This window comes from Astatotilapia calliptera, chromosome 11 (genome assembly GCF_900246225.1).
Source record: "Astatotilapia calliptera chromosome 11, fAstCal1.2, whole genome shotgun sequence".
NCBI lineage: Eukaryota > Metazoa > Chordata > Actinopteri > Cichliformes > Cichlidae > Astatotilapia > Astatotilapia calliptera.
The window spans coordinates 8791133-8813693 of NC_039312.1; the positions used below are offsets into that span (position 1 = coordinate 8791133).

At 39.3% G+C, this 22561-nt stretch overlaps 1 protein-coding gene across 1 annotated transcript in view; it reads left to right on the plus strand.

Annotated features, from left to right (window-relative positions):
- The window catches only part of cdkal1 (CDK5 regulatory subunit associated protein 1-like 1), a 255607-nt gene that overhangs the window by 161421 nt on the left and 71625 nt on the right, over nucleotides 1–22561 (plus strand). The window contains exon 11 of the mRNA XM_026183920.1: nucleotides 21603–21783. Within this exon, the coding sequence (XP_026039705.1) occupies nucleotides 21603–21783 (181 nt within the window). The remainder of the gene's footprint in view (nucleotides 1–21602; nucleotides 21784–22561) is intronic.

A 22561-nucleotide genomic window follows, 5' to 3' on the forward strand; every position in this document is an offset into this window, starting at 1 on the left:
TTTCTGTTGTTGTTTTGTGTCATTTAGTAGAAATCCTAATACAGTGCCACTAATCTGTCCCCCCTACAAAACCCCCCCCACTGTGGTAAACTGTCAAGGAACACCTAAAGAGACCTTTCCCACAAACACACACATATTTACTCTCCACATACTGGCCATTAACTGTCTTTTGTGTGAGGCCCTGACAAAGCTATGTGTGTGTGTTTGTGTGCGCGGGTGTTTTCTGGCTACCAGTACATAAACATTCAGACGCAAATGGGCGATGTTTGTTGTGTGAAATCGATACCAGCACACATCCAGTGGTCTAAACTGTTTGGCTGCAGCAGTAACATAGATACGGTTCATGGTCTGGGAGAGAGGCCAGGACTTCAGACAAGCCAAAAACGCACCCACTGTGTTCGTGTTCCTGCAAAAGGAGAGAGAGAGTAAGAAGGCGCAAGAGTAGGCATGTGTAATATATGAAAGTTTTTTGTATGCGTGTGTGTTTGGCATGCGTTAGTTCCTGTAGTGATGTTTCAGTTCATGGACGCAACAAGTTGATGATGAGGCAGAGCTGGTATCAGCGTCCTCCTTCTTGTTTTTTTTTGGTCAGGAAAATGGTCTTTTCAGGGAACTTTGTGAAAAAGGACAGCTTACGCAGCTTATATAAATAAATATATTGGAAACATCATGATTGATGATAATTTTTCATTTCAAAATACATCCAAAATGGTTGAATGGTTGTCTCCATTAATAAAGTTGTTGCTAATTTTTGATGATAAAGTCAGCCCACATAAAAAAGGTCAAAACTATATTAATTCTTGTTTTAAATAAAATAAATAAGTCTGTTTGTAACAGTTTTCTCCTCTGAATTTCTCTTTCAAGTGCTAAAGCACATAAAAGAAGGCTCCACGCATGCTCTGTGGGAGTGTTTGTGTATGCATGAGTCAGGCTGTTAATGTAGATTCTCACAAACAGTCCTTTGTTGAAGCATGTGAAGTTCACCTCACAGAAGGAGACAGGCGTCTTGCCCAGGTGTGTTTGAGGTCACGGCTTATCTGACTGACACACACAGCAGGAGACAAATGTTATTTCTCCTTACAAACAGCTTAATGCCAGCAGCTCTGCAGAGGTCACGAGGGGTCACGCTCCTGCGGCCCTCTGTTATCATTGAAAACCCGCACGCGCGCGCATATCCGTACATGACACGTTAGACCTTTCTCCTTGACGCTGTTTACTGCTCAGGATCCCGAACCCCATTAGGAAATGAAGGGTGCATACCTGGGGTCGAATTGTTTTTCTCAAGGAAATTCTTTTGATTTTGTTTTGTTTTCTGCAAAATGTTTTGCAATGATTTTGTGTCGATGCCATTAAAGTGAGCAAAATTGATTCCAAAAGCCCAATAAGTTTGGCTGAAAATGGAAACGGTCAAGTCAAGATCAGAAATTAATTATTCAGCACCCAGGCTCATCATTACAGTTCAAAACTGGCTATGAAATTTAGAAATGTCTTTAAAAAGCAGGAGGAACTGCAACCTCTGTTGATCCTGCGTTAGCATTATATGAGAGGTTATGACTGGACAAAGAAAATGGCAAAGGCAATATTCCTTTGCTAAATAAAATCAATTACCTTTTAAGAATATTCTATCATAATGGACCATTTGGTTCACACTGTGCTTACTGTTTGCACAATGCATTAAGTTCCTGTGGAAGCTACAGCTGAACAGTGTTGACCTCCAGGGTGAAAGCACAGTTTTTGAATATTAATCTTTTGCAGTATTTTTGCAGCCTGTCCGTTCTTTCACTGCACATTCTCTATTCCAACTTTAATATTCAGCCCAGCTTACACTACAAATGGTTCAACCTTCCACTAAATTTATCCAAATCTGCAGAGAAAAGAATCATTCCGTGTATTCTCCTTTGAATAACACTGGAGGTAATCTTTGGTGGTTTTAACTTAATTGTGTTCTTCCATGAATAATTCTAACAATCAGTGGAATGATTGTTTCATTAAAATAGTTAATTTGCTCTCCTTTTCTGGTATGGACCTTATTTTTCCCCGCTCTTTTTTCTTTGCTTCCATCAATTAAAATCACATAACTCAGTATAGTCTTTATGTAATGCTGTATGGAGTAAATCCTGTTATGGTGGAATTAAGCCTTTACAGAATGAGTGGATGTGGTCAGAGGATTTTCTACAGTTGTTTTATAGTTTGTTAAAGTATTTGGTTGATTTTTTTCCCTGAACTAGTCTTAAGGATTAAGTGTGCTTTAACCACTGGGACCAAAGAAAGGGCCAGGAATAGAATGGTTATGCCCCTGTGAGTAGAGGATTAGTTATTAGATTTATCTGTGCAAATAAAAAACATCATGCTGAAATTTAGGGCTAGTTGGTTTGAGGAGAAAAGAGAGGCGGACGGCGTAAATATCACTCTACCAAACAGTGATGAATGATTGCGTACAACTGTGCATCGAGTGGCACCTTCTGGGGTTTCCTTCTAGGTTGATAGGCTGGTTTCCCTGGAGGTTGTGTGTTCCTGACCCCTTAAAACCCTTTTAGTATAAGGGCATAGAGGTCCTTGTTCCAATTTGCATGTCTTTATGGCCAGAATTGTTCACATTAAAGTAAACTATATTATTTATTTGTTTCAAAGCTGTGTGGCCAAAAGAAGAGCAAAACGGCAGCACAACATATTCAAAATAAGGTGATATTTTGTGTAATTTTACGTTTGAATTTCCCAAAAGAATAAGGATTTGGATAGGTCAGCAGCTGACTGATTCAACGACCCTTGACCTACAACGTGACCTATGGAAACCTATCAGTCCCATTTAAGCACCTTTTAAGCGTTTGGCCTGACCCGCTTCACTCCGTTGCTTCACTAATTTAACTCCCTGAGATGTGATTCATTTTTTACATGAGCTGCATTCACCTCACATGCTGCTGTGACTATAATCTTTACTGACCTGAACCATTACCATAACAGAGCCAACTCCAAAACCCATTTACTTTGTTTTTCTTTAAATGCAACACATACTCATGGCTGCATGAGGCTGAATTTACAGATGTACAAAAAGAGCAAGCTGACAGTCACTGAACCTTTTAGCATACGATTACGATACGAGCTTTCATGACCCTAGTACTATCTAGAAATCAAAGAGGATTTTTTTAAAAGCCCGGCTGGCGAATCACGGGAGTGAAATGCATATCACGTATTCATAAAATTATTTGTTTAAATCTGCCTCTTGTATGTGGCACTTCAGTAAATAAGAAGTAATTTTCTCTTATGTGTAACAGTTGATTCAGAGACAACAGACGGCCCTTCAGTCTAAACAGTATTCGACACCAGTAATGTAAGTGAAACTAATATAGCAGACAGCTGCAAGGAAAGATTTGGGAGCTCTTTGGAATTTCCAGGTCTGATCTTCATCTGACAGTTGTAGACAAACACAACTTGACTAATCTTATAACACAAAAGACACCTGCATACATATGAGAAAACTTCTGTAAGGCTTTTTGTGCTGGCTTATGACAAGAACCAACAGCCAACCAACAATTTCTTTCGGTATTCATTCTTATAAAATACATCAATCTTTTCTATCTCTTCCAATATGATCTTTTCCTTTTTAATAAAACACTGAAACTCTTCAGTGACTTCACAGCTCAATAAATGAGTTGAGAATGTAACAGTAATGTGAGTTAGTCAGAGACTTGATCCTGGGAAAGTTCTAGTAGACCCTGTTTTCAGTCAATGCTTTACTAAAACAATCAATTTTATTGCTCAGCAGTTTTTTTTCTGTTAGTAATGTGCTGGAATGTGACGCCAGAGTGGCGCTGTGACGCCTGATAAACTTTGTGTGTCTGTATCTTGAGTGCAGCGACTCGCAAACAAACGGCTCCAAGACGCTTGTGTGTCCCGTATGCGTGGCTGTCTGTGTGTGTTTGTTAGTCATCTCTATTAGTCACGAGGCGAGATAGTTATGTCAAACCTCCTTGGGTTACAGCAGGACACATGCATCAGTAGCGTGACTACACAGTGTGTTTGTGTGTGTATTCTGGAGACAGCCTCTTGCTCTGTTTGTTGTTGAAGATACCTTCAGTAGTTAACGCACAAGCACTCCCACAAGGGTTTAAGGTATCAGCCTGGGCTAATGTTTCACTGGAAGGCGGGAGGTGCAGGAGATCCCTGAAGGAATTGGAGAGAAACAAAAAGCAAAAAGCAGAAAAAACAGATGAGACTTGTTTAGGGAAAGTAAGAAGGGAGGGAAAGAGAAGCGGGAAGGGAGCAGTGGGCTAGACAGGTTTGCAGCTCCAACCTGCCACACTGGCGCGAGTTGTCAACATGTTACGCCTCCTTTCGCCTCTCCTTTCCCTCCAGCTGAATCATCAGCTGGAGGGAAAGGAGAGGGCCAGGTATCTGTGTACTTTGACTCTCAGTGCATGATTGAAAACCCCTATTTAACCGCAGAAAGAATATGCAGAACAAACAACCTGGTTTAGTCATCACACGGACTCTCTCACACACACACACGCTCGAGTGCTTTTAAACTCATCGAGCAGCGCTTCCACTCTGTTGTGCAAGATTTTACATCTGTGTATTTCTACAAGTCTTTAGTAAATTTTAAACTTAGTCATCAAGTACGTCACTAGTAACGGAAGTAATAGAGATTTAATGATTATTATCACATAGATTTAACTCGTAGACATGTCATAAAGTTCATTCATTATAAATAATACATTTAAACTTACAGGATAGGGAGGGTTGAGTAACAACAACTGTTATTGCGACTGTGTCTGTTTATCCACCTGTTAATACTGTTTATGTTGCCTGTTAGCTTGTGTGTAGAAGTAATTTAATCCAGGAAGGAGTGAAAGAGGTAGCAGGTAGTCCTGCCAACATGCCTGGCTGTGTGTGTCAATAAGTCTAGTGTTGTGAATTGCCTTAGTTTAAACAACAGGAAACAAGCAGAGACGACTCATTAGCTTCACACCACGATATCCTCTTCGTGTGTGTGTGTGTGTGTGTGTCTGTGTCTAGAGAAAGACGCACCTTGTGGATAATGACTCTCGCAAATTCCTAAAACATTAGAGTCTTATTGATACTTCCTCTGGATTAAACCTCATTTCCTCCACTTAAACCACAAACTTCATGCACAAAAGATACAGGTGACAAATAAAAGGAAAAACCGACACCTTTGATCCCCACAGCGAGAAGATCTAGTAGTTATATTTTGGGAGTTGTTTTATTTTTGTGGTTTGGGTACACTTATTCCTTTAGGCTACGGTTACAATAAGGAGAACAGGGGTTGGAAACTGTGGCATAACAATAAATTATTGTGAATGTGTGTCATCAGCTTTTGATCTCTCTGCCTTTTGAAAGGGTTGATTGTAAGATGTGGACCACATGCAGTTAGTTTGCATCTTCAAACCAATTTTCGTACATCAAGACGGTGATAAAACAAGGATATAAGGGCAGTAAAACTGAGCCAGGCTTGTATCAGTTTGTAATTGAATGAGGTCAAGTTGGCATTTATGTGCAGTCTGTTTGTGATAATCCCACGATTAACTGTGGTAAATCTCAAATCTGTTGCAAATCCGTTGCTGTCTACATCAGATGCGTGGTGCTGTAGTGGAGCCAGCGGCAGGCTCGCCACTAGCGGACCGTTTAAAATCCACACATTAGACACGGCTCTCTCGGTCACACTGGACCGGATCTAAACATGGCGAATTTAGACATTTAGAATCACCGAGATGCAGCTAGTTCATTTTATTAAGGACCAGCCTTCTACTAAAAGTATTGCAAATTTGCAGCTCAAAAGTGAAGGTGCCAGTAATGTACCTAAAGAACAACACAGTGTAGATGCAGGCTTTATACTTGCTCTCTGAGAGTGGCAGTCCGTATAAATGAGAGGAGGTTGAAGAGGACTCGGTGTGTTTGATAAAACTGACATTTTCTGTTAGAAATTGCTGGGGACTGTGCAGTTGTGACAGCGAAGACTCAGGTGGACCTTAGGATTTATCCAGAAAGTTGCTTTACTCGAAACTATTCCCCTGAAATGTGTGTGTAACAGGTGTATGATGTGTAGAAGAAAGCAAAGTGCTATTTACCCAAGCTGCCAGTGTGTTAATAAAGGCGTAAATGTATGCAACAGGATTGGAGTTGTGCAATAGGGCTGCTGTCTCATGTCCCGCAGTTAGAAAGTCTTGCTATGAGGATTTGTCTGCAGAAATGTTTGCATACTTTGGAAGTGATCGCGCAACTGCTGTGACGGGCCGATAGAGAGGAGCAGTTGCACTTCTGAGTGAAAAGATCAACGTTAACCCGCTCGTCATTCACGGCATGTGGCTTGCATGCTCAGTATTATGCTTTACAGTCCATGATGCTGTAAAACACGTTACTGAGCTGAATTATTTTCACATCTTTATTAAGTCTCAAACTCTGCTGTTGAGCTTAGTAAATGCACAAGACGTCATCGTGCGTAACTACTCCTGTCTCGGTCTAACTCGGACTGACTGCTGCCACTCTCAAAGAGACTGGCGAAGGTTTTCAGTTCATCTCATTTATAAATGCAGGCAGACTGCCAACATGTTGTAATCAGCTGGTGTTAGTCTGCATTGATGAGTGTAACTCGTCAGCTCCATTAAATAATGAAACTTGTATTACTAAGTTTTGTGGCAGTCAATTTACTATAAATCCGAATAGATTTAACATCAGAAAGCAAGAGTTATTCACCCCCAATATTTGCATGATCGATGCCGGTAGGAGGATTTATGTATTTAATGAGAGGGTGGATATTATCTGAGGAAGCTTTATACTCATTCCTCACTATAAGTGTTGACAGCAAAGTCCTACATATTCCTGCTCCTTAATAATGCCGGATTTTACTGAAAGAACTGAAGGGAGTGTGTTTATGCATCAGTGTAAGATGCAGAAAAGGATACGTGTCGTTTTCTTTTTTTTTTCTTTTTTACAGTGAATAGAGTAGCTTCCAGTGTTTCGGGCTTTTAATCACATTTCTGCGCAATGATCAGTACAAAATGGAAACATCTCGGCACGTCTTTTCTCAGCAGTGCACACAGAGCAATGTTTATGTTTGTTTCTTCTCAGCTAAAAATACCAACCAGAGATTACTTTACATATGTTTGTCATGTTTACAGCAATCAATGGGTCTGTGTTAGTGTGTGACATACATATCTGAATGTTAGAGCGTATTAGGGTAAGTTAATAATTTTATAAGAATATATTTGCAGTGTTCCCTGTTTCATGCTTCCCTCTTCAGAGACTCGTAGTCAAAAGTAATGATGCAACTTGTTTAACATGCCAGAGTTAAATCTCCTGTATAGAGATGGCACAATACCACTTTTTTATGTCCAATACCAATATCTAAATTTGAATATCTGCCGATACCGACGTGAATCGATAAAGTTCATTTTATAATCAACAAAACTGTTTTGTTTTTTTTAAATATCTTGCTGCATTTTGTATAAGTTCATACTCAAGTTTAAAAAAAAAAAGTAAACTAAAGCTATTCTGTTATACCTGTATGCAAAAAATACACTGCACCCAAAATATTTCATAGTTCAGCAATACTGATCAATCTAATACACTTAAACCTACTCCATCCTTCCTATTCTGGTATGTTAAACTGTGCTTAGCAGAAATATTAAACAACCTAACTAATAGGGTTGCCAACTCCCAGCAAAAATAATAGGAAACCACCCCCCACCCTCCGCCTTATAATACTTAATCGACATAATCTACTTTAATTTAATGCACATGTAAAACAAATGCACAGAAATCAATTATTTTTCTACAATATTTAAATAGATTCAACATTTTTCTTCAACAGAACTGCAGACTCCACAGATGGTACCTTCCCAAAGGAAAAGGTACTATAGCTTGCCAGGGTATATATTAGAGTTAATACTTACTATATACAATAATGGATTTCTACTTACGTCATTTTACGTCAGATGAAAACTTTGGTTGTAAGATTAAGATAATTATTTATTAAAAGCTAGACATTTTAAATGAAAATAAGAAAGAAAAGTATGTCTTTGTGCCCCCTTTTCCCTGTTGATGCCCTATCGGCCCCCCTGGCAAAACTTTGCTAGACCCGCACCTGTACAGTTACCAGCCGTCAGCTGCATAGAAAAGGATCCTGGTCTAGAAAGTAATATTAAATACATTCTAACAACAGCCGATCAAGCTTAAACGTGCTGCTGTTGTTTATCCACTTGTTTCCTCTTTCTGGCGCAAAGGGGGCGATAAACAAACAAGGGAGACGGACTCACGACAGAAAAGCCGATCGGCTGATCATTGATCAGTTTCATGATTGATGTAGTAGCAGGAGAGGGAGGGGGAGAAGAAGAGGCAGTTGCTCCATATATTGGTTGTTAAGCTTAACGTGGGAATGCTTTAAAAACATTCAGAGATGAACTTACATGCTTGCTTTACTTCTCTGGGATAACTTTCTCTGAGACGAAATGCCGGTTTCGTAGCGACGCTCCAAATGCTCAACCAGACCGCCGACAGGTCTAGCAAGCCGCAGCCGCTCTATCACGTGACGCATGCTGCTCCAATGTGCTAAGCTTATGAGCTGGGTTACGCTATGTTGCAAGTTTTGTGAGGTGCTTTTGTGATATTTAATAGATCAGATTAAATTTTGTATTTCTCTCCGATATCCGATCCAGTAATTTAGGTGAGTATCGGACCGATGTCGATACATAATATCGGATCGGTCCATCTCCACTCCTGTCCACTGCCACACTGAACTTCAATATTTAATATGAAATTATCTCCAAATGCAACAGTCACAGTTAATGTTGTTACTATTTTTTAAACCCACATCTATAAATCTATGTAAAGAGTAATCTGAAGAAAAAAATGATTTGGGTGAATGAGATTTTCTTTTTATAATTTTTTTGGATGCTTTTACTTTTCACTCATTTAATTACTAAAAACTGGTGTCAAAATGTTTTTGTAAAGGAGATGTTAGTCATCTTGTTCATTATCAGCTTATCGTCTTGAAAAGTTAGAAGCTATTTAAGGATAATATTGACTGGCCACTTCTTTGCTGCTTTACCCAGTAACTGTAGTTTATCAATGAAATGCTTTGATGTGGGCTGAGCTCATAAGTTTCAAGGTTATCTTTCTCAGAAGGACTGAGGTCGTGTCTGAGTTACCACAGTTACTTGATTTGGTAAACAATTTATGGATTTACTTAAATCAAACAGGGTTATTTGTTTTTCTTTTTCCTCAAACACATTGTATTTAACACTAGTATGGGAAAGTACATATGCTTCCTGAGTTCAGTTTTCAGGCCCCTCTTCTATGGAACCAGCTCCCAGTTTGGATTCAGAAGACAGACACTAGCTCTACTTTTAAGATTAAGCTTAAAACTTTTCTTCTTGCTAAAGCATATAGTTAAGGCTGGATCAGGTGACCCTGAATCCTCCCTTAGTTATGCTGCAATGGGCACAGGCTGCTGGGGGATCCCCATGATGCAATGAGTATTTCTTCTTCAGTCACCTTTTCACTTACTATGAGTTAATAGACTTCTCTGCATTGAGTCATTAACCTCATAGGACCTGGCGTCCACATATATGGAGATCTCATTTTGGGTTGTCTAGCCCAAAATACTAAACTTTGCTCTACAAGGGCCTTGTATCCACTCACGGGAACATTATGCTGCCACTGTTCTATCGAAATGTAAAGCAAATGTTCTCATGTGTGGATCTTATATTTCTCAGAAACAAAAATTGGGTAAAACAAAATAAATAAAGGAAAAAAACCTGGCAATTCTTTGTTTTTACATTCATAAGGTCCCAATCAGCCGAAATAGCAAAGAGAAATTAAAAATGCATGCCATGAAAGTGTTCGGGTTAATCTCTGTCTCTCTTCCACGGCATGTCGTTTATCCTGTCTTCCTTCTCTCACCCCAACCAGTCGCGGCAGATGGCCCCGCCCCTCTCTGAGCCTGGTTCTGTCAAGGGTTTCTTCCTGTTAAAAGGACGTTTTTCCTTCCCACTGTCACCAAAGTACTTGCTCATAGGGGGTCGTGTGATTGTTGGGTTTTTCTCTGTATGTATCATTGTAGGGTCTACCTTACAATATAAAGTGCCTTGAGATGACTATCGTTCCGATTTGGCGCTATATAAATAAAATTGAATTCAATTCCTACACAATATGCCAACTATAATCTGGGAATGTATAGGATTGAATTTATCTGAAGATACTGGTTTGTTCTCTTGTGTTCCTCGTAATTGTTCGTCCTCTGATTGTAAAACATCCCTTTGATTTGCTTCAATATATCATTTTACAGTCACAAATTCAGTTTGGCTTTTTAAAATATGCAAAAGCACACACAAATTATTACCTTTGAGCCAGGTATGGGCTATCAAAATCCCTAAGACATGTCTCACCGTACCAGAAGTCAGATGCTAAAAATTTATAGCTGATATGAGGAAACGGAGTCAAAAAACTGGAACCTTTTGGGCAGGGAAGAACATTAGAAATGACTTTTAAACCGCAAACACATTTGAGCCCCTAACAAACAACAGTTTGAGCTCCTAATAATGCCCTCCCAGATAGACTTTATCCACATGAAATCATGTTACATCTTCTTCACATGCCAGCTTTTCAGTTGCCCCTACATTCTGGTCATGCAGAGCAGGTTTAAACACTTTGACTTTGTCTTGTTCTGACGGACCCGTAAACCTACCTTTGGAATGCTAACACAGTAGCACTGAGTGAGTGGAACAAAGTAGCACGGCAGTGAAATGTGGACATACAAGCAACCTCCAAACAAAACACTCTAATGGAACGCCAAGTAAACCAAGCAGTAACATGTTAACTTTCCATGTGCTTCCACACATGCACTCACTGCTGCTCAGCTGATACTGCTAAGCACATACAGGGACATAGTCATATTTCAGCGTCTGACTCACCTCTCAGTTTCTTTAAGATATCAGATTTCTCTTGTTTAGTGTTTGAGTCATCCTGCCTTTGAGAACCACACAGTTTCACTCGGGGTTGTATTAGAATCTGTTTGTGTGACAGTTGAACATGTTTGAGTATTATTCTTGTTAAACGTTATCGCTGGGCAACAGGTACTGTTGATTGCTTACCAGTGACGACAGTACAACTTCTGCCGTTTGTCCACTACTTGTGTTTCTAAACTCGAGAAGAAAACTACGATTTTCAGCTCTGTAGACACCGACTGTGAAGGAAACCTTCATAAATGCCAGAAATAGTCAGAAACGGGAAAGAATGACGAGCAGGGATAGCAAACCAGGTTGTCTAGCGAAGGTGTGAATGGCTCTCATTCGAATATGCTAGGAGTAGCTCACTACAGCACTGCAGAAACAAACTAGAGTAATGTGTTGTGATTGGTTACTAGATTTTTCATTGATGGTGCGTTCCTGAAAGAGTTGGAAGTCAGTAAATCCAAGAACCTGATTAGATGACTCGGCAGGTATTTTTATTTTTTGAAATGCAAAAAAAATAAGTAGTATGCTGTATTGTTAATGATACCGGCATGGCTCTATCTGGCCAAGAACTAGCCTTTTTCTGGAACGTGCTAACGCCAAGGTATCTGGAAAGCTTCATCAAATACAGGTAGGTAGGTAAACGAAACACTTAAAATAGAGAAGCGTTCAGATTCATAATCATTTTATTGCAGAAACGACAAGCAAACAGCACCGAAAACAACTGTTTAAACTTAAAATAGCTTTTAAAGTGTCCGGTAATTGTGTCGAACATATTAAAATGCCTCCAGCCTAGAACTCGCCGTGAAAGGCGCCGTCTCTCCTCATCGAGAGTCCACCCTCTGCATGACTCCTGGCAGTTTGAAAATATAAGACAATCGACTCATCATCATTAATGTAGCTGAAAAATAGAAAGTCACATCTTCTGACAACACTGATGTTAAAACGAATAACTTGAATGTAATCGAATAAATGGTGGGTTTTTTTTAGTAACTCCAGGCTAAGCTGCAACTCCCATTCTCAAGGTTAAAACCACTGCATTTGGAAAACATTAAAATGTGGATGCTTTAATTGAAAATGGCAATGGCCACAGGAAACATAAAACATGAAGTAAAATATTGACTTCAATTGTTTTACTCGTGTACAGCAGATTGCATGAGTCTGATTCTGAGTTGTGAGGACAGCACATTGATTCCTAAGCTAATACTGGAACAAACCATGAAGTTGCAGCAGACTTTGTTGCATAAAGCAAATCTGTTCAATTTACAGTTTGAGTATATCACACTAAGCTTGATTTAAGTGAAGTCAATACCTTTCAGAAATGGGTGTAAAAAGTGAAGCAGCTATCAGGATTTGCTTTTATATATAATTGTTACCACAAACATGGCGGGAAATTTCCCCCCACTGCAGTTCTGTTCATGATCAGCAATGTTTACCAGAGTTAATAAGTTAAACTTTAAACTATGTTCTCTCACACCATACCCATTTTATTTTAAGTTGTTATAAGGAGTTCAAAAATGACATTGTGATGTTAGGTAAAAACATAAATAACTTACAAGAAATTAAGTGAAATCAAATTTAATATGAGAATCCTTGACCCTAATAATGATTCCACTTAATCCTGTGCTTAAATGCTGATCTTGCATGGTGGAAACTGAAATTACTAGCACCTAAATCAGATTTAATGTCAGGCAATATTTACTCCAGGGAAATGCTCAGATGTCTGCAACACTGAAAGACAATCAGACTTAGATTTCCTGCAAGCTTTCACTTTATCAGGAGGCAGTCCTGCGCCATATGCTCTTTCTGTACCAGGGTGCACCTGAACCTCTGAGTGATCTCTGGGGTTCACAGATGTGCTCCAGGATCACATGATGGGAGGATTCTGCAATGTCATGCTTTATGTTATGTTAAGAAGACACAAGCCTCCAAGGCTGTAGTCACCCTTCTTTGCAATGTTGCTAGTGAATTGTGCAATGGTACCCTAGATTCATTCTAATGTGACATGCCAAAATGATTGATGACATTAATTTGCCCCCACCCCCGTCGTGTCATTGTTAAAATAATTGAGTGACAGAAAGTGAATCAGTTAGCCTGGCCTCCGATCTCTGTAACTCTGGTTTTACTGGGCAGTTCACCTGATAAAGAGGCACAACTTTATTTTGCAGGACAGGTTTTTTCTCACTCAGGAAAACACCTACTGATGTGATGAGCTGCAGTGCTTCTAAGCACCTTTAGCCAGCTGTTGCTGTGATTTGGTGCTATATAAATGAAATTGAATTGTATTGAATTGAACTGAATTTGCCCATAAACTGCATTTCATTGCCTTGTACTTGTGACATGTGCAATGACAATAACGTTGAATTCTATTCTATTCTGATTAAAGATTATTACAAACTGAATCATTGCTTGTTTTGCGCACCCATATCTCATGTTTGTTTGTTTTTTAACACAAAGAAATACTGAAGCTTAAAAACTGACTGATACCCTCGATGAAAACTGACTGAAAGACTCGATGTCTACATCGAGTCTTTATATTTTGCTGGAAATATAGGAATAATTGCAATGATTTATTGAAAGATGAGCAAATATATATGCAGAAACAAAGTCTGTGGCATGGCATATTCTCAACAAAGCCTGAACTCTCTTAGCTTTCTGGTAAGTTTAAGTAGTCTTCAGGAATAGTTCTCCAGACTTCTTAAAGGACATTCAAAGCTCTTCTTTGGATTTTGGTTTCCTTTTGTACTGTTCTCTGAGGAGGCCAATCCATGACTTGTGTTTTTTTTTGTCTTCTAGATATGCTTTTACCACATCTGCAGTGTGTTTTGCATCATGGTTATGCTGAGAAATGAAGGCTCCCCCCCCCCCCCCCCCCCCCCCTCTCTAATAATTGTTTTATGGCTAACCTTACATTAGAGCCATTTCTTCAGCAAACAGTCTTAAGTGAACAGCAGATGCATCACTTTAAGGGCCAGATGCATGTCTTTGCTGTATCTCCCCCCCCCCCCCCCTCTCCACCCCAATCAGCTTTTGATATCTTTTAGGCCAGCCACTTCTTCTTTTGTCCTCTACCTGTTCAGTTTCTGTCAATTTTTTTAGGAACACATTACACAAGACGCAGAAATATGCACCTTGTTGGTGCAAAAACAGCATTTTATGCCTGGTAATCTTAAAATTTTGTGTTTTTGTGACAGGCTGCAAGTAAAAAAGTGCATGAGGAAGATTTAGTTCACTGTGTAGACACAACACTGGCTCGTTCCGTGACTTAGTTTCTTTTTTAATGCTTGAATGATTTATAGGTCTGCAGTTTGTGGCTTATGAGCCATTGCTCAAGACCACTTTAGAAAAAAGTACAAGAAAGTCTGGCTGCTTGGAAGCAATATATAAATAAATAGAGGTGGCTCAGTACTTTCACACAGTGTTGTTATAAGTAAATCAAGTGTCATTGCCAGCTCAAGAGAAATCTTCAGTGCGAGTAACATACAATCACTCTTTACTATAAAAAGGCTGATTATTATCAATACTTAATACAGCAACTACTTGATTGAAATTTCAGTAAGCCGGTTTAAGTGAATTCCTTTTTTATCACTTTATAAATGGCACTCTTTGTCTTATTCATTCAGGTTGAATATTTCTAATTTGCTTTGGGTGAACTGCTGAGTAAAGAAAGCACCAAAGCTTTCACGTGTCTACCTTTCATTTGCTTCAGGTGAGGCTTTTATGTTCATTTATCTGATGCCAAGATCTTATCTATATCTGCAGGGTCAGGTCAGGAGAGTGGAGTGGAATGGTAAATTACATGCTACTGCTATGCCAATGAAGGCTGGATGAATATGAAATAAAGTGCAAAGGGTCAGTCCATTTAACACCTGGCTAACCAGTCGTGAGTGGGATGCCTTTGCACTGCTACCCTCCTCCAAGTCTTCAGATGTGCGCGTGGGTGTCTGTGCTGAGACGTGTTTAAAATAACTGTTTGTGTGTGTGAATGGATGGATTTGTGGTGTCTGTGTGCTCTTATTACTCCTCCCTGAGACTAATGGAATGCGTACGCGTGCGTTCTCATTACCCTTCTCCGAGACTAATGAAGTATGTGTGTGCCAGCATGTGTAAGCGAGTGTGTTAAATTGAACTGCAGTTCTGCTCTGCTGTGTTCAGACTGTTTCATTAAATGATAAAGTTTACAGATGACTCCAGCGGGATCATTATTTAGTAGGCTCGCCATTCATTCCACGGCAGCCACCTCGATCTTTATAAATGACCCGCTGCAAAGAAAGACGGAGGTTATTTTGCACCGCAGGGTTAAAGACAAATAACTTTATTATTCTTTCAGGAGACCACCAGAGCCAGCGTGTTTGCACAACCAATTTGCGCTGATATCCAAGATCAGATTTTCTTTTTTTTTTTTAATTTCAGATAGTGAGATGCTGCATAAATAAACATAAGATACATTTATTACATAGTTGTTTTTTTTCATTATTTCAAAAGAAATGGTCGCATAAATTGTTGCAAATATAAATTAAAACACTTGAAAAAGTTGCTCCATCTTCTACTTTTTAACCCACAAGTTAGACTGGGAGGCATCAGGGACTTGAGGAAAATAAAAGTAAACGATACAGGCTTAGAAAGTCTTTCTGACAGTTTCCTCTGGTGCCATCTGAAACTATCACCTGTCTCATCTCATTCTGTCTGCTAACCAGTCACTCTTATTTCACTTCCCTACTCTTAATCTTGCCACAGTTTTCTCTAACCTCTTTTTCTAAAACCTTTCACATCTTCTAATCTTTAAGTTAATAGCAAATTGTGAGAATATTAAGTTATTGTTATTTTCTTTTTGTCTTACCTGCAGAATTCACAGCATTGCTTCCATGCCGGTGCACTCATTAAGGTCTGCTAACAGTAACCCGAGTTTATATTAGTGCCACGGTGAAGCCGTGAACCCTACTTTCGCAGCTTTGATCTGCCTCTAACTCCTGTGTTATCTGTTCAGTCACCTGGCATGTCTTCTGCTGGTATTCACAGCCCCCTCTCGCTCATCCTTGATAGTGGCAGTGGGTGAGGAAAGTAAGTGATAACCAAGCAGGCCTCTTTCTCCTTGTCTTTCCCTGTAAATTGAGCTGCTACATGACAGTGCTATTACCTCCAGCTGCCACAGCTAAATCAAACACTTAAGTGTGTGAGTGATTACCTACACTCCTCACAAGTGTCCTTATTCCTTCCTCTTTCTTAGATTCCTTCTGTCTCTTTTGCAGAAGAATCGCAGGACACAACAGAAGAGGGTGTATCCCTGCAAACGTATCGCTTGTTTCTTCAACTTAGTATATCAAGAGTTTACATTTAGTAAAGCAAAAAGTAGTAGAAACCACCTCAGGATGGAGAGAGATGTTAAGCCATATTAATACTGTGAGCTACAGTATTTCAAGCTGCTTTCTTTAAGACACCTTTTGTCCCCATGCAGCCCCACATCGTCACATTCACAGCTCAGGTTTTTATCCAACATGCCCACCTTAGCTGAAGGTGTTGTTGTCATCTGATCAAAGAATGGGCTCCCAATATTCTTCAGGCTTCCTTTAGCGTTCTTTAGTTTGATGTGACTTGTCTTGGGGACTCTAGAAGTTCATCATGTGTAGAGGGGGACATTATGTAATAGATGAGTCTAAAGCATTTACCGGTCTATTTTTTAGAGCTAGAATTTTCAAGTGCCCTGCTGTCTTGGACAAAAAGAGGAAAAAAAACCCATGAATGATTATTTATTTTAGAGTATTGGACTGGACAGATGGATCTTAAAGCTTGAAATCCGTAGCGCAGTTCCCACTGCTCTTCCTCACATCAGCACTGCTTATGTCAGACCTGAAATTCTCCCGCTATAGTTCTCAAACAGAATTTGTTTTCAGTCTCATTACAGCTGCTGCTCTCTCCCTTCCTCACACATAATTACACTTTCTACTTAAGCTGTCAGGTTACATGTTAATGTGATTGTATGTAGGACTTGAAGTTTCTTCAAGAGATTTTTGCCAACTTTTTTGCGTTTAACAAAAAATCTGTCAAAGCTCTTAATTTACATCTCTTCTTATTGCCGTATCTCTTTCTCTTCACCTCCTGACTCCTACGCTACAGGAGCCCGACTGAGCCAAACATTATCATTTCAGAGAACACACACACACACACACACACACACACAGAATGCAGCACAGATGGCAGACATGGTCTCTTTCCCACACATGAATAGGTAAATGTTTACCATCCCAGATTGTCTTTCTTCCAATCTCATCCTTCTTTCCTCCACCTTTTTATACCGTATACTTATTTTGTCGCTTGCTGCGTTTTGGTTTGTTTCCCGTCCCAGTGGCCGTGCCTTCATTTTGTCACAGGCCACGTTCACAGGCATCTGTTGTTCAAACATACACATATTTTAAATATCCGATGACGAGGCTCGTTCTGTGTCTATGGGGACTCGTGCACGTATGTATTGAACGTGTGAAGTCTTTAGCAAACAAAGAGTTGATGGTGAGATTTCTGAAGCTTAATTCAGCCCATCCAGGCTGATTAGGGATTAGCTGGAGATTTTAATAGTAGAGTTTAGCCTTCATGATGGTTCCCTGTCCCCCTGTGCAAAACTTAACTAAAACCTAACTAATAGCTAATGGAGGCTGCTGTCTATGGGGGTGTTGTCCGTTTGCCTCAGTGAAGCAGGAGCAGAAGTGACAGAGAGGAAAATACACAGACAAAGACACATGATTTTCTTCAGCAGCGCCTTTTAAGCACCTGCTGAAGTCTCACCATTAGTCATTAGAGTAGCGATTGACTGTATGCTCTTTCTTTTCTCTTCACATGTGTAATATATTCTCAAGGTATTCATTTGCTTTCCATTATAACACATCCATGGTCTCGGACTTCATCAAATAGTGACCAAATTAAATGCAGGTTTTCATGCATCCTAAATATATGTTTATGGTTCATATATGGGGAGATTGTAAGTTGTCAGTAGGGGTGAAAGCGGAGGATGTTTATGCTTTATTTAAATCCTGCTGAGTTTAACATATGAAACTTCATATTTAGACTTTGATGATGATGCTTCTTTCACAATCTATTTTTAACATACATTTATTTTTGTCTGTGTTTTGTGGCAAATAAGACCCTCTGTGGGCTTTTCTTTAATAAATATAAAATCTTTATTTAACACTTTTGTCACTCACTCACTTTTAATGCCTCAGTTATTGAAATGTCCTTTTCTGCTTTCTGTTTATCTCCTTTCCACACACAGTTTTGGGGTTTTTTTGGTAAATCTTTACTGGTTTGTCTACTGGTTTGAAAAACACGCATTTTTAAATATGTCTGAAGGTTCTCAGTCATCCAGGTCATCGGAAATCACATGATAGGGTGGGGCCAGTTTTCACAATGAGCTCACCCCAAGCCCTGGCTGATTGGGACCTACACCCGCTTTCACACCTTGGCTCATGTGATTAGGTAGAGGATCATCAGGGGGTCCTTTGTCCCTCTTTGGGGGGGACACTCCCACTGGGTTTAAATCTGGGACTCCCCATCACTGACTCTTAGAACTGCAGAAGCTTCTCGAATGAGAGGTGAAACATCTTCAAGCAACTCAAAGAAGTCCAGACGCTTTTCTTTCCAAGCTCCTTAGACTACGCATTTTTAAAGCGCGCATCCTCAAAATTCTCACAAGCAACAGTTGTAAGAGCAGCATTAGAGCGCTACTGAATATCAGAAAGCGTTTTCTAGGCGTATAGGTGTAAAATAGAGCTTAAAAAATTCAGTGGAAGGATACAAAACTTGCAGGCTTTATTAAGGATTCAAAGACGTATGCATGCCTCATCCGCTGTTTAAATTATGCCCGGTGTTTTGTGGCAAATGTTAATACAAGGTTAAAAAGACAAACCAGTGTTTCAGGATTTGAAGTTTGTAAAAATAGCTCTGTTCTGCACCGCTTTAATTGAAAGCGAGTTGAGCTGAAATGTAATTTTACATCTTTTCCTTGATTTTTTTTACTTCCCATCTTTCTTTCTTTGGGTCTATCTTTGGTTCTTTGTTTCTCACACTCTCTGTTTTTGAAAGGTGAACAATAACAAGATCCATTTCTCCTCTCTCATTTTAACAAGGACAGTATCAGTGTGGTTCTTGTTCATTAGTATCACATATCACACCTCTGTCACCCTTAGATCTGGAGGAGGCAGAGGTGTCAAAATGACACATGTGCGCACGCATATTTTTTTACCCTCTCCTTCACCGAAAGAAAAAGCCACAGAAGTCGATTCGCACTAGTTCCTGCTCTTTCCCTCAGTATTCCATTTTTCTTCTGTTATTTTGCACCCCTGGCCTGAATTGTGCATTTTTCTTCATAGCAGCAATGTGTGAGTTTCTAGTAGTATTACAAAAATGAAAAGCACCTAGTGCCTGCCTTTAACTCCTCACTGCCACCACTACCCAAGGGCAATAGGAAATTAGATATACGTGCCCTCTGGAGATGCAAGAAACGTCTTTGTATTTAGAAAAAAGTGCTTGTTTGTTCATAGTGCTAATTTTATTTACCTTCCCTACCACTGCGTTAATAAAACAGCTCAGGGGATTATGAGCAAGAGCTTTAAATAGCAGTAAATTAGTTTATTCAGTATTTCTTTTATCCTTAGAATAGATGAGCTTTTCATTTTGTGTGTGTGATTAAATCTCATGTGATGCACAGGCTTTCTTAATTGTGGCTTATAGGCCACACTGACACAATTGGGAGGCTCATCATCAGAAAATGAAATATATATTCTCATTTTCAGGATACTTTAGCTGACTGATTGTTGTAGGAGGGTACAGGCCTTCACTAGTTAGTTATTTGAAATACTCAATAGAACTGCAGTTTCAGAAGATCCAAGGAATCGGTTTTAATGAACGATCGGGAATTATACATTTATTCAGCTGTTTGACCATTCCTTGCACTGTGTTTTAAACGTAGCTCCACTTCTCCATATGATAGTTGTCAGGCAGATCTGAGAGGTCAAGGATGCCTGTGCCCGCAAGCTGTGATTTAATATTAATGACCAGCAGCCAATTGGAAGTCATCAATAGGTCAGAGGTTATCTTGGGGTTGCAGATGCAGGAAGTTAATGTAATTAAAGATGCATCACATTGTCGATTGCAGAGAAAGTGTCTCTTCCACTCTTAATTTCTTTGTTGAGCTGTCTTCTCTTTGTAAGGCCCTTTAATATGCCTTTGTGCGTTTTGATTTTTGTCCAAATATCTTGTGCTTTGCATGGATTTTCATCCAAACACTCCTTATAGTTGTCTTTTTCTGTGTGTGTAGCACATCTGAAAGCCTTTGTAAGAAGGAAAGTGACTGGAGAAAGAAAACAGATTGAAGGCATAAATAGAAGGCTACATGTAATGGTCTCGTGAGTTGTCTTTGACAGGGTGCTGTTACATGAGGATGCTCCTTCTGATTCCACTCTGTGCCTGTTGTACTTTGATAGAAAGCTTGTAGTCAGTGGTTTGGCTTATTTAAATATACATTTTATTTTCTGTTCTGTTTAAAACCTTTTCCAGTTTCAATTTTTACAGAAGATTCTATTGGAAGGCCAGTTTCCCAAAAAATCATTTAGATTCCTGTACTTGTAAAATGCTTTGTCTTTAGAAGAATTCTCTTGTGCTACTTTGGGCTTTTGGGCTAATTGGCTGTTAATTGGAAGAAATAGTGATAAATAATAGTAATAAATGCCTAAATGCCTTTGGGATTAGGTGTTATCGCTGAAATGTGTGGTAACACATGCTGTCAGTCTCAATGGGAATGTCATGTCCTATAGGTATGCACCTTTTTCCCCTATGGAGTTCTTTTCCAAGCCACCCAACAGCTGTCAATACAAACAAAAATACATGGAAGAAATCATTGCATTTATTCCCACAACATTCTACTGGCCCCAATTAATCCAATGAGCCAGCCGGTCAATAATCAAATACTAATGATCGGCAGCAGAGGTTGCTAATTAGGTTTTGATTGGCTGAATCCTCCTGAGTCCACGGGGAAAGGCACTACCCTCCTTTCATGTTGTGGTGCCTTAGATAGTTCAAAGGTGCACAGCAGCAGTGGACAAATGTCTGTGATTTCCAAACTCGGGCAGAATCTTATGTAATAAATTAGGTAGTAGTTGGCTGTCAGTGATTGTATTGTGATTTGTTTTTGTGTGTGAAACCAAAGTAAAAGTAGTTCCACAAGATGGATAATATGAACCAGTGGTCCTAAAGTGCTGTAGATTGGTTTCATAGCAAAAGTGGATCTTTTGCTGTGGATTTTTAAAAGGTAAATGTTGATAACATGATGTTCTATGACATGGTTTTCATCTAAAGTAGTGTCCTGTAACTCTTGGTTGCACGATACAATTTGTCAATAAAGCTAGTGCAACACTTTTTGTGCTACAAAGTAGCTACCAGTATCTTTACCCAATCAGCTGAAATTGTTTAGTGTAACAAAAAAGAAGCAGGACAGACATCCATTATTTGAGAGGGATTAGTTTCCATTTCAGAGCAATAAAAATAGAGATGAATGCCTTTTTTATACACTATTTGTTTTTAAAATGATTTTCTAGGATATAGCAAAAACTTTGAAATTCCAACTAAGTGTCTCTGTCTTTCTTTCTCTTATAGAGTCCCTGGTGTAACTATTGCTACAGATATAATCTGTGGTTTTCCCGGAGAGACTGAGGAAGACTTTGAAGCAACCATAGACTTAGTGAAAGCCTATCGATTCCCCAGTCTTTTCATCAACCAGTTTTACCCCCGACCCGGTACGCCTGCCGCCAGGTTGGAGCAAGTACCAGCACATGTGGTGAGTGCAGACACGGACAGAGTTTCGATCCGATGCTCTGAAACATGCCAATTAAAGAAGCAAACTTTAGCTTATTGTTACTTAAAAATGTAAAAGCCTTTTCTATACTTGTGAAGATTTTGCATTATTTTAGTATCACTAATCCTGAGATGTATGGAGGAGTACTGCGAGAGAACATAAATCAAGCTAATGCGCTCCATAGACATTTATAGACATTATTTAGCTGAAAATCTTCTTAAATAATAAATTGTCTGAAGCATTTTTCTCTCGACTTCCCAGGAGATCTACATGTTATTAGTAAACGTTGTCTAACGGTGGTAACAGTCTCATCTGAACACATTATTGTTCTTTGTATAACCACCCAACTTGCGACACATCGCTTCTCTAGCTTCCTACATCTCCCCATCTGCTGCCAAATAAAACAATTAACAGCTAATAAAATCTTAATTGTTTGCAAAGGTGTGTGAGTGAGGGAGGGAGTGAGAAGCAACGCAGACTGAGCATATCACACTCAGTCACACCAACGTTTTCTTGACCTTTTCGCTCATGGATTTCTCAGCTAGATTGCTGTTTGGCGGAACTAAATTCTTATATAATGAGCTAAAGCGTTCATATGTATTATATCAATGCTAAGTAGTAATGTAGTTGAACTTTATGATCACGCCGTTGATTATACACATTTTTTTCTTCATAATACACTTTAGCAATAGTACACCTTGTGATTTTTTTTTTTCCACTTAAGGAACTAAACTTAACACGCGATTATTTGCAGTTGTTT